This window comes from Vigna umbellata, chromosome 1 (genome assembly GCF_029865625.1).
Source record: "Vigna umbellata cultivar VRB3 chromosome 1, Vumbellata_1.0, whole genome shotgun sequence".
In the NCBI taxonomy this organism is placed as follows: Eukaryota; Viridiplantae; Streptophyta; class Magnoliopsida; order Fabales; family Fabaceae; genus Vigna; species Vigna umbellata.
The window spans coordinates 10,565,553-10,580,775 of NC_142165.1; the positions used below are offsets into that span (position 1 = coordinate 10,565,553).

Genomic DNA, 15,223 nt, shown 5'->3' on the forward strand with positions numbered 1-15,223 from the left:
TCAGAAAAAGACTGTTCCATCCACTGCTGGGATTGTACTGAAGCCTTGGAGATTCATCATGTTGTTGCCCTACATAAATAGTAAATTGAATCGGAACTTTGCTTTCATTCACATGCATAGAACATACTTAAATTTTCAACATCCAAACAAATTAAATATATTTTTAGTAAAATTTTACTTTCTTTTACCAAATTAAGAAGTTATTTAAAATATATAAATTTATTGATATTTTAATTTTTTTAAAAAACTATCTCTTTAAATGTATTATCTCTTTTTCTTTTTTAAGTTATGTGATAAATGTTTACTTTTTAAATTTATTTTCATACTCTTAAAAGGTTATAGATAATAAGTTCAAATTAATTTGTCATATCTTCTATCAGCATAATGTTTTCCTTTTTCTTTAAATATAAAAGTTTATATATATTGAGATTATATTATGTAAAAAAAATTGAAAATAATTTCAACTAAAGTCGTTATTAGATGAAATGATTTTTATCAAGTTGAACTCTAAGTGTGTATTAATATGACTGCTTCAATTAAATTGATTTTGAGTTAAAGTCATTCTTACATGTGATAATTTTATGTGATAATTTTAGTGTAACTGGATATGAATTCAAATTGTGCTTACATATGACGATTTTAGTATAATTACTTTTGGATTTATGGTTAAGTGTAATTATTTTTGCTCGTGAAATTCTTGCACGACTTTATTATTTTTAATATGGTGTAATTTAAAAAAAATTGAGTTATAATTGTTAATTATGAATGTTATAAGATAATTTGGTATAAATTTTCCAAGATTTTTGAAAAAAAAAAACATGGTCACACCTAAGTCCTGATACCATACCAAGTTTATAATAAATATAAATAAATCAAAATTGTCATTTCATATGACAACTACAATTCAACTTATTTATAATCAAAGTGGTTAAAACCAATGATAATGATTTACCATATGCTATGACAATATCTTTACAATGTAAATTAGGTAAGACTTTAGTGTTGCATAAATATGCCACGCCTTGATCTATGATTAATTTGATAATCTATGATTAATTTGATCATATGTATGTTAATCATTCACCTTACATAAAAGTCATTATTTACTCCTACATCATCTTCAAGTTGATAGTCGGTCAAACTTTTTCATGGATAAGATGTCTTCTTCGTAACCAGGACTTGACCTTTGTTAGAGAAAAGCTTCGTTTAAAACCTTTTAAGTCTGTTTTAGGCTTAAATCCTCCCTTGATCCTAACTTTTGTATAGAAATATCAATTCGGTCTTCATTTTTCAATTGTCTCAATTGAGTCTATATATTTGTAAAATATCTCAATTGAGTCCAAATATTTGTAAGCCCTAACCGTTAAGTTGTTACAAACGGCGTTAAAATGTGCTGAGGTGGTGAGATGAATATTTTATTAAAAAAATATAGTGGCAGTGATGACATGGAATTTAATAAATTAAAAAAAAATTAATACGTCAAAATATTCTTCTTTCCCTCTTTTTTTGTTGGTTCTGTTTAAAAGTTGCAGGGAGGAGATGGTGCTACTCAGGGAGGCGATGACGCGACTCAGGGAGGCGTCCTTTCTTTCGCTTGGCCTGGTAGAGTTCCTCCTTTCTCGTGGTGCGGCGAGACGTTTTGGGTGGATGATTTTGATTTCCTGTTCTGCAGGTTTTGATTCAGGGCGTAATCCTCTTCCTCTTCTAAGATTGCGATTAGGGTTTCAGTTTCCTCTTCTAAGATTGTGATTAGGGTTTCAGTTGTTCTAAAGATTTGGGGGTTTTTCTGTTCGATCATCTGATTTCTTCTGCAACTTTAGATGTAGGGTTTCATTCCATTTGAAATTGGGTTTCCCACGTTCTTGTGGTTCGATTAAGGTTGATGGGTGCAATATGAGATTCGTCTCTGGAATTGAGGGTTATATTTTGAGAAATTTTGGGTTTTTATGCGTTTTAAGGTCCTGGTTCGGAGTGGCTGTGGGTGTTGCTACAAACGAAGCAGCCATAGAGGTTGCGGTGATGGATGACCGTGGAGTTCTCAGGCTTGGGATGGACTGGAGGATTTCCTGGAACATAGACGAGTAAAACCGAACGTTGTTGATCCAATCCTTGTTGGCGTAGCGCTCGGGTGTCGTCGCGGCGACGGAGGCGGAGCGAACCTCCAAGGAGAAGAAGCAGAAGTCGTTGAGGGTGCAAGACTCTCTAGCGAGGGTGATGACGTAAGCAAGTTGGGTATAAAGTCTTTATCTGCCAGAAGATATATGCCAAAGAGATTTTGAAAAAGTTCAGGTTTGAAGGATGCAAAGGAGCAAGCACTCCTATGAATCAAAAGGAAAAGCTAAGTAAGGAAGATGGAGTTGAAAAAGTTGACGAGGGATACTTTAGAAGTTTGATTGGTTGCTTAATGTATCTTATTGCACCACGTCATGATATTTTAAATGTAGTCAGTATTGTGTCTAGATTTATGCACTATGCAAACCAATTACATCCCAAAGCTGCCAAGAGAATAATTTGATATGTCAAAGGAACACGTGATTTTGATGTTAAGTTCACATGGAGCAAAAAATTTAAACTAGCGGGTTTCTTTGATAGTGACTAGGGAGGTTCTATCGATATGAAAATTACTTCAAGCTACTATTTTATTCTTGGATCAAATGTTTTCTCATGAAACTCAAAGAAGCAAGAAATTGTGGCTCAATCCACTATAGAAGTGGAATTTATTGCAACAACAATTGTTGAATCAAGCTTTATGATTAAAAAATATTGTAATGAATCTAAGTTTAAAGCAGAAAGAAAGTACCAAGCAAGATTTTTGTTGACAACTAAGCTTCTATTGCTATTTCCCATAATCTTGTATTTCATGAAAAACTAAGCATTTTAACATCAAATTGTTTTTCTCAAGAGAAGTGCAGAAAAATGAATTTGTGACTTTGATTTATTATAAATTTGAAAATCAACTTGCAGATTTATTTACAAAATCACTTTCAATCAGCAAGTTTGAGTTTCTAAGACAAAAAATTGATGTTTGCAACTCTTAAAGAGGAGAGTTAGAAAAATTATGTCCATCTTTTAATTCTGTTTTATTTTATTTTTTAAATGGTTATTGTTTCCTAGTTGTAAGGAATCAGTTAAGTGTTCAACTTTTAATTCTATTTTATTATATGATTTATACATTAAAAAATGGCTTATTTCTAAGAATACTTTGGGTGGTTATTTTTTTTTAAGTTTTATAAATTATAATGTTTTCTGATTTAATAAAAAAAGTTTTCACTTCTTCAATAGTTTTAATTGTTCTTCTTTAATATTTTTCCGTTCGTTTGTGTTCATTCCGGTTCCCTAAATTCTGCATTCTTATAGATAACCAACAACCTTTCAGGAATTTTATTTTGAAATGTTAACTCAAATGTGTAATAAAAGGGTTATATTTAATAGAAATTATCTTCTGTATTTGATTCCAATTCTTGAAAACAGCAACAACATTTAAGATGTGCTGCATAGCCTCTGTTAAAAGACAGAATGGCATTAAATTTTATTGTTTGGATATCCAAAATAGAAGAAAGTGTTGTTTACCTTGTATTTCGCACCTTTCATCTCACTCAAATAAAACATACAAATCCTTAATAATTCAGTCACCCACCTTAACTGATTAACTGATTCCCTTGTTGTCCTAGGGTCTCCCTAATTGCTTTTGTAGTATCTCTATCTCTTCTTTTGATTTGGTTTCCTTCTCTATTTGAAAGAAAACAAAATATACTTATAAAAATATTTCATTGGTTGAAAGCCATCAGAGTAATCATTCCATATCAGTCCACCAACCATCTTCATAGAGAGTAAATTTGATGCAGATGCCCTTGCAAAATAAAGGGTACATCATCAATACTTTAATGCTTTTAGCTGATGAAACAGCTACCATATTCGTGCATGAAATGTGTGGTTGAACAGGTTAGAGTTTTGCTTGTTTTGGGCTTGGTGCCCTTTACAAACCCTGCTTTCTATTAAAGTTTGCAAAATAAAATATCAAGAATCCTACGTAAACAAAAAGCTGCTTTGACAGTAGCAAAATAAGAAACTATACAGTAAATTCACTAAATTCAGTTGTTGAGGGCATGTACATCTAGGAACAGAACTCATTACTCATTAATACGTAGCAATTATTGCACCTACCGAGCATGAACCAAATGCTTTAGAATCTTAACTGTTGGACCACAATTTCACATGGGGTCCACAAAAAAATTGGCTGGTAGTTAATGAAAAAGTAGCTTTTGCTAGTCCTAACTCATGAATGCTGGAACGTGCAAATCCGAGAAAATCTGGTCCACCCTGATCATCTTCATTAAGATCATGTAGGCGGGAACAACCTATTGAGATTGAATGGCAAAGTATAGAATTCTTCGTTTCTATTGTCTCCTTTAAACGTTCTAAACTTCACCCACCATGGCATCCCTCGATCTTTCTTTGATTTTTCTACCTCTAGAGTGTTATCAAGCAACACTGCCACTATCAAACCCACTGTTGGTGCTGATGAGAATAAGGTATTTAAGAATGCATTGAACTGCAAACATGGAAATTTTGTATTAGCAGCAAGCAAACTACTAAGCTGTCATTTGTTGATGGCATGTGTAAAGAACAGGTTACACACTAAATCAAAATTCAAAAGTTAAGATTTGATAAAAGAAAACAGAAAGGAGATAGCATAACAGTAACACATTATCTGATAAAGCATAATATAGTAGGCCGTGGAAAAGTACACTTACCCATCCAGCATTAGTATGAACAAGGCCATGTCGTGAAGGAGTCCAGTATTGGTCGAAAAATTGAGGAACAGATATTCCAAGGAAAAGAGTGAGCCCAATGATAATAAGATTTCTCATGCAGTTCAGGTTTGTGAACTGAAGAAATGATATTCCAATTGAAGCTGTAAACAAGGGAAAGTAGTTGTAAATTGAGAAGCAAAGCAAGAGTAATGTATTGCAATGTAATCTCATTTTAGAGTATACGACATACCCACAAGGCCAAAGAGAATGCAGTACAGGGCAGCAAAAATTGGGAAGGGTATAGAGGCAAACACAGCTCCAAATTTTCCTACATATGATTGCAGAAAAAGAAAACAAAAACACCCTTAAGTAAGTGAAACCATCTATTCAACATGGGGAGAAACTGGTTTACTTTCAGAGTAAGCCAGGCTAATCTTTGATTTGTCTCTACCAACCTAAAATAGAGAAGAATATCATGAAGCCAGAAGAAATCTGAACAACTCTGCGACTTCCAACTCGGGTTAGTCCAAGGAGACCCACATTTTCCCTAGAAAAATCAGCCATGATGCTCATCAAGCTACAATAGAAAGATACGTGATCGTACACAACTGCAGATAAAACTCAATGTAGACTAAGACTTACACAGAAACAGTGGAACCAGTGACTGATCCATAGACACCATCTAGTAAGACACCAATCCCCTGGTTAAAAGAAAGATCACCTCAAGCTATCAGCCATATAAATTTTACTATAATATTAGAAACTTTTAATAACTGCTCACAAGATTGAAGTTTTAAAACTATTCAATCAACACAAGCATAAGTCTGGCAATCCAATAACAATAAACGACTAGTGTATACTGACTGACCTGCCAACCAATGCCTCGACTCAATACATAAGCAGGAGGGGGAGTAGCAATTGCTAGTCGAGAAGCTGCCATGTATGCACCAGTTGACTGCAACAAGAAGTGAAAGTCAAGAGGTCAATACATTGTTGAAAATTCATAATAATATCATGAGACTATATGGTGATTGTATCGGTGTTTTGCTTCTTTCCTCATTGCAGTGAGGCTTTTGGGGATCTAAGACCCCTAGGCCAATTTCAAAATGTCAATCTGTAGTAAGAGCAAACATGCACTGGGATAGAACATATAGATAAATACAATAAAGCTATACAGACCAAGTCAATCCTAAAAAAAAATCAGGAATGAGAATAGATACCTCTACCATTGAGACAATAACTGCTGACATCATGGCAAATGAATGGCCAGCAGAAAATGTAGGTGGACCCCATTGGAAAGGATATGGGAACATGAACCTAGTACAACATGAAGAAACCTACGACATCAGCAACACCTTGGAACATATCAAAAGAAATTAACACATGTTTTTTCACACACCATGGGGCAGTAGATATCAGATTAGCTCGGTCTGTTCGACAACTATTTTGCGTTGTGTCTGGCTTGTGTCGATAAGCTCCACTGGCAGTCAAGATAACAGCATAGATCCAAACAATTGGGACACAAATCAACACTGGAAAACGTTCAAAGATAGGGACATCTCTGAATGGTCTCACGTGCTTTAGATACTGCACGTTATAGCAAGTTTGATTGTCTCAGAAAAAGATTTATAATTTGATGTACACCACAAATTTCTAGTTAAATCACTTACTTGAGACAAACCAATTACCAACAACAGCATCGGTATACCAATTTCTACACAGTCCCCCAACTGAAAAAGATGATAATAGAAAACATTGAGTAAATTTATAAACATGGTATGAAAATATGGCAATCTCAAGCTTATAGAGAGAGCATGACCAATTACAAGATTCTGATGAAGAAAATGTCATCAATTTTTCCATGAAAACAAAATGCAGCATTATGCCACTATCAAATAATTCAAAAAAATAGTAATCATGGTGAATCAAAGAATTTTGCTCCCGAAAATGTTCTCAATATCTGTACATAAATTAATAATTATGCTGCTACCAAATAATTTGAAGATAAAAGTATACAAAGCTCTCAATGTATATGAGCTGAAAAGAAGGATCAAAGATCAATATTGAATTGTTGACAATTAAACAGGTAACAACCTCAGATTGGATTCTAGAAAAGTTCCTTAAATATTATTGTTTATCATTATTCAAAATAAAATTTATTCTAGATGATGATATAGTATTGCATTCACATAAACTGCTGTCAATAAAAGACCATTTTCCAAAAAAATAGTATAGAGATCATGACAATTAAGATGGAGATTTGAGTCACACCTACCACAGGGAATCCACGTTGAAATAATCCTAATCCAACCAATCCAACTACAGGTGCCATACCAAGGGGACTGAAAAATCTGGAGAGAAGATCCACACAAATAAATGCTTGAAATTTATTTAGACATTTTCAACTCACAAACATGTCACATGTTACCAGTAACCTTGAAAAGAGTCCCCAGACTTGGCTGTAACCCAGGATTATCTGAATACTTGATGCTACAATTAAAGCTCCTTGTATTGCTCGCATTGTTTGTATAAATCTCTGCAAAGCAATCACATGGCAAGATCTCTTATTCCAAATAAGAGAGAAATTTAAGTACATTTCTCAGAAAGTTTACATAATTTATGTTGCTCCCTGATACAAACACCTTAGGAGAACCACAAACAAAAAGCTAGTAATTGTAATTGGAATGCACAAGGCCTTATAAACAAAAAAACAAAGTTTCATAGTTCCAATGTGAGACTCAGTCTCATATAACATCCCGCCCCAGCATCTATTCAGGCTGACTGTATATTAGTCAGTTGACTAGCACCAGAACAACACATCAATGCTGATATAACCACCTTGTGCCTCTTTTTTTAATTGAGATGCGGTGGAATATTTTGATACCAACTCTTCAGAACCAAAACCAGCACAGAGGAAATAGTGATCAACATTGAAAAATTGGATTATTCGATCCGTAGGCATCCATTCTCGTCTAGGTGATATAGAAGTAGATGAGATACCAAGTATTAGTCCATGGTATTTGAGATAGCCTAAAGTTCTCCTTTATTCCAACCTTAACTCCCCCCAACCCCATTCTAACCACTCCTCCTCACCAATTACATACATTCAATCAGAGATTGTATATGATCCTCTGTTCACTGCCTACTTCTCCTGGTGTACAAATTTTACAGCATCGGTCTCCTATCAATCCCCAAATTATATTAGGTTATCAGTGTCATCTACCCAAAATTAAGTCCACATATTCAGAGATTTTAAATCATAAACTAGTACAAAAATATCATAGGTTAAAAGGAATGCTAGTAAGTAGTAACGCTATTTACTATTTTTAAAAAATACTCAGACTCAAACTCATGTGAGACTCATCGAATATGTAGGGTCCACAAGATTTAGTGAGTCCCAAAAAACAATACTAGTGTTAGAAAGAGAATGCCAAAAAGTGAGCCGCTAGTGGATTTTCACTTAATAATAGAATTTTGTCGAGAATAATAAATCCTTGTTTATGTGCTTAGGATTGTTGAGTCTAAAAGCTCCCATAGAGGATTCAGTACTTATAAAGGTATGCAGGTCCCAAAATCAATGATGAACAAAGACTAGATATGTTACAAATGAAAAAAAAAATGTTAAGTGCTCTGAAAGTAACAATTATGAAGAAAGGGAATGATGAAACTTACTTCATGAGGGTCACTAATTTGTTGTAATGATGAGTCGGTGATGATATAAGCAATTGGATATATATATGCAGATGAACCTCCTCCAACTACTGTAGGCAATCTGGTTCCAAAAAGCGTTTGGAGAAGTGTGTTAATGCCAGCTACAAAGAGCAGAGTCTGTATTACTCGGGCCTTGTCACCCTGGTGGTATCAATATCCAAATAACTAAAATGTAAATATCAGTAATAAATGTGTAATAATTGTTTTAACATGAGCAGAAATTCAACATACATCACTTCCTCCCATGGCATGAACAATCCATGAAGGAATCATCACACTAGTTCCCAACATCAATATATAATTTTGAAATGCAAGTAGGATAGCTTCAGCTGCAAGACAAGGAATTCTCAGTGAGCCAACAAGAAAGAGAATGTAAAGGAAATTGAAAATATTAATATCCAAGGTCACAATCTAAATTTCAATTCAAAATTTCAAACAGTTGATTACAAAACAAGAAATCAAGAATTGAGTTGCACCCAAAATCTACATTCTAAGACATGATCTATCCTATTGACTGTTATTGGATCTACCGGGTATATGCCTACACATTCTCTCACTAGAATAGACCTATATGTATATAATGCATTTCATCCCAACTCTTTAACTACACATCTCATACACAGATAAATGAAAATTTAGGGCAGGGTTTCTTTCTATGATATCTACAAATACCACTATCTTGTTTCTTTTATGCACTACTTGGACACAAGTCAATAAAGTGAGCCGGTGTGCCGATTTGTTGACTTTTCAAACATACCTTAAATACATGTGGGACACCCCTCCATGGTCTCACAAATAATAAATTTGTTCTTTTTGTCATATACTAGACAAAGCTCTAACACAGGTGAGACAACACCTACTATTTGCTAAACACTTCTCCAACATTTCAATCGTTTTCTTTTAAATAAAGTTAACTTATTTTTATTACAAATATTGCGACAATCAACAAGTTTTTGGCTCATTACCATTCGGCTTAACAAGTCATTTTTAACTTTTAAGAAATATGACTCATCTTATTTTGGATTATTTTTGTAAGAATAGAGTTACGCTAATAAAAAGTGCAGAAATATGACATGTAAGTTAAGCTTTTACACTAAAATTTAATTAATAAAAGAAACAAAACCTCACTGATTTGAGGAAAAACTCTTGGTTATAATTTATTATTTCCCACATGGATATAAGTGGTGTCCCTATATCTAAGTATTTTCAGAACATTTCTCTTCTCTAACACTTATTCTAATGTATATTAGTAATGAATTAATATGTAGGGCCAATTATCCTATCGTCGTTGGTAACTATGTATATTCCTTGAACCACGCCAGAAGAGGTGGGGTAAAGTGGTAATTACACTATAACGGTCATGATTAAAAGCCTTCCCAGGAACAGTGATCACTATCTCACATAGCTAAAAGACAAGTTAAAATAAAGATTATTTAAAAAGAAAACAGAATGCTACTAAATCGCATAGGTTATTTTCAAATTAAAAACTAACCCGAGAAGAAAAAGACCAGAAAACAGAAAAAAAAAATTCAAACTTCAAACTCCACTCTATCTGAAAAACATAAAAATCTCAACTTTTCAATCCATATAATACCAGACCCGAAGTAATAGCCTAGTCTCACACCTTTCGCAGCAACGCATTCAAAACTAACAAACCCACATGGAAGAAAACCTAGCTCATGCAATAGCTTCAAAACCAAAAAGAAAAAAGCTTTCAATCATTTCTTTTATCCCATCCATTTGGGTTTGTAAATACAAAACATTGTCATCTGTTCTTCAAAACAGATAGCCTTCTTCCTTCCTTCGTTGTTTGCCCACAAATGATCATCAAAGTTCAAAACCAAATATGTAACAAGCACCCTTTTTTTATTAGACAAAAAAAAAACAACCTTTTTTGTATGATGACAACAGAAGATGATGAAAAGGAATAGAAAAAAATGTATGTATATATATATATATATATATATATATATGACAAGTGAGATGAGCAACTTGAAAAAGTACAGAGAAACAAACAAGGTTGTATTTTTATATTTGTATATTATAACAAGAGAAAAAGATAGAACATATTACATACCCCAGGGAGGATTAGAGTCTAAGCAGCACTCAAGGTCCTGAAGCTGTTCCATAGGGAAATGGGTAATGTCTGCCATTGTTTTAGATTGAGATGAATACAAAGAGAAAGAAATAGGTTTATGGAAAGAAGAAAAGGAAGAAGAAGAGGAAGAAGAATTGAGAGGAGAGTAAAGTGGTATGAAACAAAAATAAAGTGGAGAAAAGCATGAATATTAATTAGTGAAATGATGGGAAGGGAAAGTGCATGTTTGTAACACCCTAAATAAGCTACTTATTATTTTATTTTTATTTTTTTAATAATGACATAATACTAAAGTAAGCCTGAATTGCAGTGAAGCATGCATTGGACCCCACAAATTTCCAAGTGGGGACAGTGAAATGTCCTTTGGTTCACAAAAAGACTGTTTCATCCACTGCTGGATTGTACTGAACCCATAGAGATGCATCATGTTGTTGCCCTAAATAAATAGTAAATGGGACATTTTGTGTTTGAATTGGAACTTTGCTTTCATTCACATGCATACAATACTTAAATTTTCAACCTCCAAACAAATTAAATATATTTTAGTAAAATTTTACTTTTTTTTATCAAATTAAGAAGTTATTTAAAATATATAAATTTATTGATATTTTACTTTTAAAAAAATCTATCTCTTTAAATGTATTATCTCTTCTTCTTTTTTAAGTTATGTGATAAATGTTTACTTTTTTAATTTATTTTCACACTCTTAAAAGTTATAGATAATAAGTTCAGATTAATTTATCAGATCTTCTAGTAGCATAATTTTTTTCTTTTTCTTTAAATATAAGAGTTAGTTGTTGTTTTACACACAATAGGTTAGTACATTCTATATGAAATCTCATTGAAATAGATGAATTTCGGATAATCTTGGTTTAAAATAATATACTTAGTACTTGAATTAGTTTCTCTATATATTTTTATATTGATGTTGATTTTTTGAATAATTAAGTATTAAAAAGTAATCGAAGTTAATTAAGTTAAAAACATATGTTAGATATATATGAATAATTAATGTAAGTTTGGTTCTATTTTTCCAAGTGTTTAACGTTGTTGAATTAGAAAAGTACATTGAAATTCTTTAGTTACAATTTTAAATATTAAATAATATTTTATATATATATAATACATATACGTGTGTGTAACATTGTTGACATTATTGATATATACTTCTAATTGTATTTTTAAAATGTTTGTATCTGGAAGTAAATAAGGTTTACATGATGTTATAATTGTTTTTTTATAAATGAACAGTTAATGAGTAAATTCTATATATCATAAACGAATTAAATAGTGATATTTAATGTTATAACATAACATTATGTTTGAGAGTTCATCTGGTTATTTATGCATTAAGGTCTTTCATTTAAGTCATTATTAATAGTTTGAGCAAGAAATAAAATGAATTAATCCTCTTAGTACTAAACATTAAAGGGAAGAAAAACAAATCACAATCATTTAAGCATTGTAATATCACTTAAACAATATTTTATCCTATTCAAGTATAGATTTGCAACTTGAGCAAGACAAAAGAGAATCATTATTCTCTCTCCCCTTAAAAAGACTCATTCAAGAAAAAAATTCTTATTCAAATGGACTTCTTTATTTTCAAAAACTTATATTTAAAAATATGTAATATGAGTTTGACATAGTATATAAAAATTATATATATACATATATATATATATATATATATAATATAAATTAGGTAAGTATTCAAGCTTCTATAAAATATGGTTAATATATTTGTTTAAATTTAATTTAAAATTAAAATTTAGTAAATATTTTAATTTTTAAATTTTTCTTTTAAATATTTATTTAATTAACATAAAAATGAAATTCATTTTATTTGAATCAATTTTAATTTAATAAAATATAAATAAAATTTATTAAATGTTATAATTAGTTTGGTTTAATATTTTAACATATTTCAAAATATGTGTTAATAATTTAACATTTCAACTTATAATTTATTAAAACAAAACATGTAAAACACATTTAAATGAAAACAAAAAAGTTAAAAAATAAATAAAATCAATACTGAATTTTGAAATTCAGAAGAAATATTCACGGATTTTGAAACCTGAGAGAATTGAATATTAGATTTCAAAATTTAGGAGATTTTTTAATTAGATTTTAAAATTTAGGAAAAATATCTATCAAATTTTGAAATTTGAAAAAGACATTTTTTCAGTTTTTAAAAATTTGATGAGTTTTCAAATCAGATTTTAAAATCAAATTTCAAAATTTAGTCAGTTTATAAATTGAATTTTAAAATCTAATAAATTTATAAATTGAATTTTAAAATTCTATAAGTTTACTGAAGAGAATTTTAAAATATGGTGAGTTTTCTAGATGAAAGTCATTCAGTAAATACAGTTGTAATAAATATGTTTGGTTTGGTTTATATATATATATATATATATATATATATATATATATATATATATATATATATATATATATATATATTGAAAGTTATATTTATCGTGAGAGTAAAATTGGGATGTACAAGAAGAAATCCCCTCAACATTTTGATTTGAGTTGGCACAACATTTATACAAAGGGCCATTTATTTTTGTTTATAGAAAATGTTAAGGTTATTTTCTTATGCATCCTCATAATTTCTTCTTCTACATCACACTCGTGTATTAAAATGACGAAATTACCCTTAATTAAAAAATAATAAAAATCCTTATCTAAATCTTAAAGTAATAAAAACCCCATCTCCCTACAGCATCAGACAACACCTTCATCAGTGAAAGGTGCGTCTCCTGGCAACTTCATTTAACATAGGTGAGATGACCTGCAACTCTATAGAAGCTTCATTGCATCTCCTTTTTATACTTTTTTAATTAAAGGCAATTTAGTCATTTTAGCATGAGTATGGGGTGCAAAAAAAAAACACCCCAATCTTAGTTAACTAAAAATAATTTTGGTATGGACCAAACTAAGGGTGTTGCTTCCTCCACCACCACACACCACTCCCTCCACCTCCCCATTCCTATTATGCCCTTATATTTAATTTCTGCTTTTATCTTTTTATCCAACAATCAACCACTTTGTTAACAAACGGATGTCATACGGATATTGACATTCGTTTAAGACGCTAACTTTGGATATTGAAATCCGTTTAAAACGCTAACTAACATCCGTTTTAAGACGCTAACGTATATTCACATCCGACTCAACATAGAAGTGATATAGAATGAATGACTAAGCATTCAGAAACATACGACCAAGTGCAATGTAAAGGTTGGGTTAAATCAAAATGCACATGCAATCCTTTAGTAGTTTATGCCTGGCAAGAAAACAACTCTGTTTTTGAAAGAGAACGGTGAGGGAAACCAAAAGTCATCCAACTCAAAAAGCTAAAACATTAAGAATACAAATTTTCATAACATTAAAATTTAATACATGCACACGTTATATGCTTTCAATCTAATAAATATTTTCATTTTCATTAAATATTAAATATTCTCTTCAATTAAAGCACCAAATCACTTGAAAGAGAAGCAGAACCGAGAATTCCGAGACAAAAATGAAGCAAAAAATTGACATGCATGAATTGAGAAGCAGTATTGGGACACAGATCAAACTTCAGGTCCACAAATGGATGACAGAACCGCAAATCCAGAGCACAGACCCTCATTCTCAACACAGATCACAACCTACCCTACCCATCCCAGATTCTCGAGAAAGAAATTCACAGCCCATAATCAGAAACCACAAAAATAAAAAACTATTCAACAAAAAGAGACGACCGAGAAACTTCGATAGGCGTAACAATGCCCAAAACCACCACACCAACACTGCACCACCACTGCACCACCACCGTACCATGAATACACAAGCAAGGGACCAAAATAGAGATAAAAGAAAGAATGAAGTGGAAATATGGAGAATGGGTTGAAAAGAAACAAATCTGGAGAAAAAGTCATAGTTGGGGGTGGGGGGTGGAGGGTGGGGGTGGGGGTGGGGGTGGGACTGCTCTGCTGTGTGTGAAAATGAGATTTAAGGTTTTCATAAAAAAAAGTAAAAAAAGTAAAAAGGATAGTTTTGTAATTAAAATTTTGTTGGGGAGGTGTAGGAAGCTGTTGGGGTGGTGGAGGGAGTAGCTCTCCCAAACTAATGGAGCCATGAACCCAAAATAGGAGTATGGGCTCGCTTCATTAATCTGTTCAAGGTTGTTTCTTTCTTCACCATATTAATTTTCTTTCTGCAACCTATCATAATTTGAGAAAAAAAAATTCTGTTGTGGGTGAGTGAATGTCTTATGAAAAAAGTGACTGAGTGTCTTTAAAAAAAAAGTTTTTAAATTTGATTTAGTGTGTTTTGAAAAATAAAATCATGATAGGACTTAGAAAGAAATAGCCTTCTTGAATGCTGAGAACAGTAACAGTAATCTCTCTGTTACTTACTATTAGACAAGAGCCTTTGATGGATGTGAACAAAAATAGGTAAGAATGTAAAAGATACATTAAAATTACTTTACATATTTAGAGTTTATTATAAATAATGTTTTTAAAGCATCCACTTTATGATTAAAGATGAATATTATTCATTGTATTTTTTAAAATTTGGATTTTTTTACTGTTAGATCTAATGTGTCATCAAAATGTACTAATTTTAATATTTTAAAATATATTATTATTTTTTATAA

At 31.6% G+C, this 15,223-nt stretch overlaps 1 protein-coding gene across 1 annotated transcript; it reads right to left on the reverse strand.

The window, feature by feature from the left end:
* Nucleotides 1-3,918: 3,918 nt before the first annotated feature.
* LOC124844540 (nucleobase-ascorbate transporter 1-like) lies at nucleotides 3,919-10,751 on the reverse strand. Its single transcript, XM_088094159.1, has 14 exons — nucleotides 10,543-10,751; nucleotides 8,697-8,794; nucleotides 8,427-8,606; nucleotides 7,190-7,290; nucleotides 7,030-7,105; nucleotides 6,425-6,484; nucleotides 6,154-6,341; nucleotides 5,975-6,071; nucleotides 5,623-5,709; nucleotides 5,397-5,455; nucleotides 5,210-5,301; nucleotides 5,005-5,082; nucleotides 4,755-4,915; nucleotides 3,919-4,552 (listed from the first exon to the last, which is right to left on the reverse strand). The coding sequence occupies exons 1-14, from the start codon at nucleotides 10,616-10,618 to the stop codon at nucleotides 4,340-4,342; spliced, it is 1,566 nt and encodes a 521-aa protein (XP_087950285.1). The 5' UTR covers nucleotides 10,619-10,751; the 3' UTR covers nucleotides 3,919-4,339.
* Nucleotides 10,752-15,223: the final 4,472 nt, after the last annotated feature.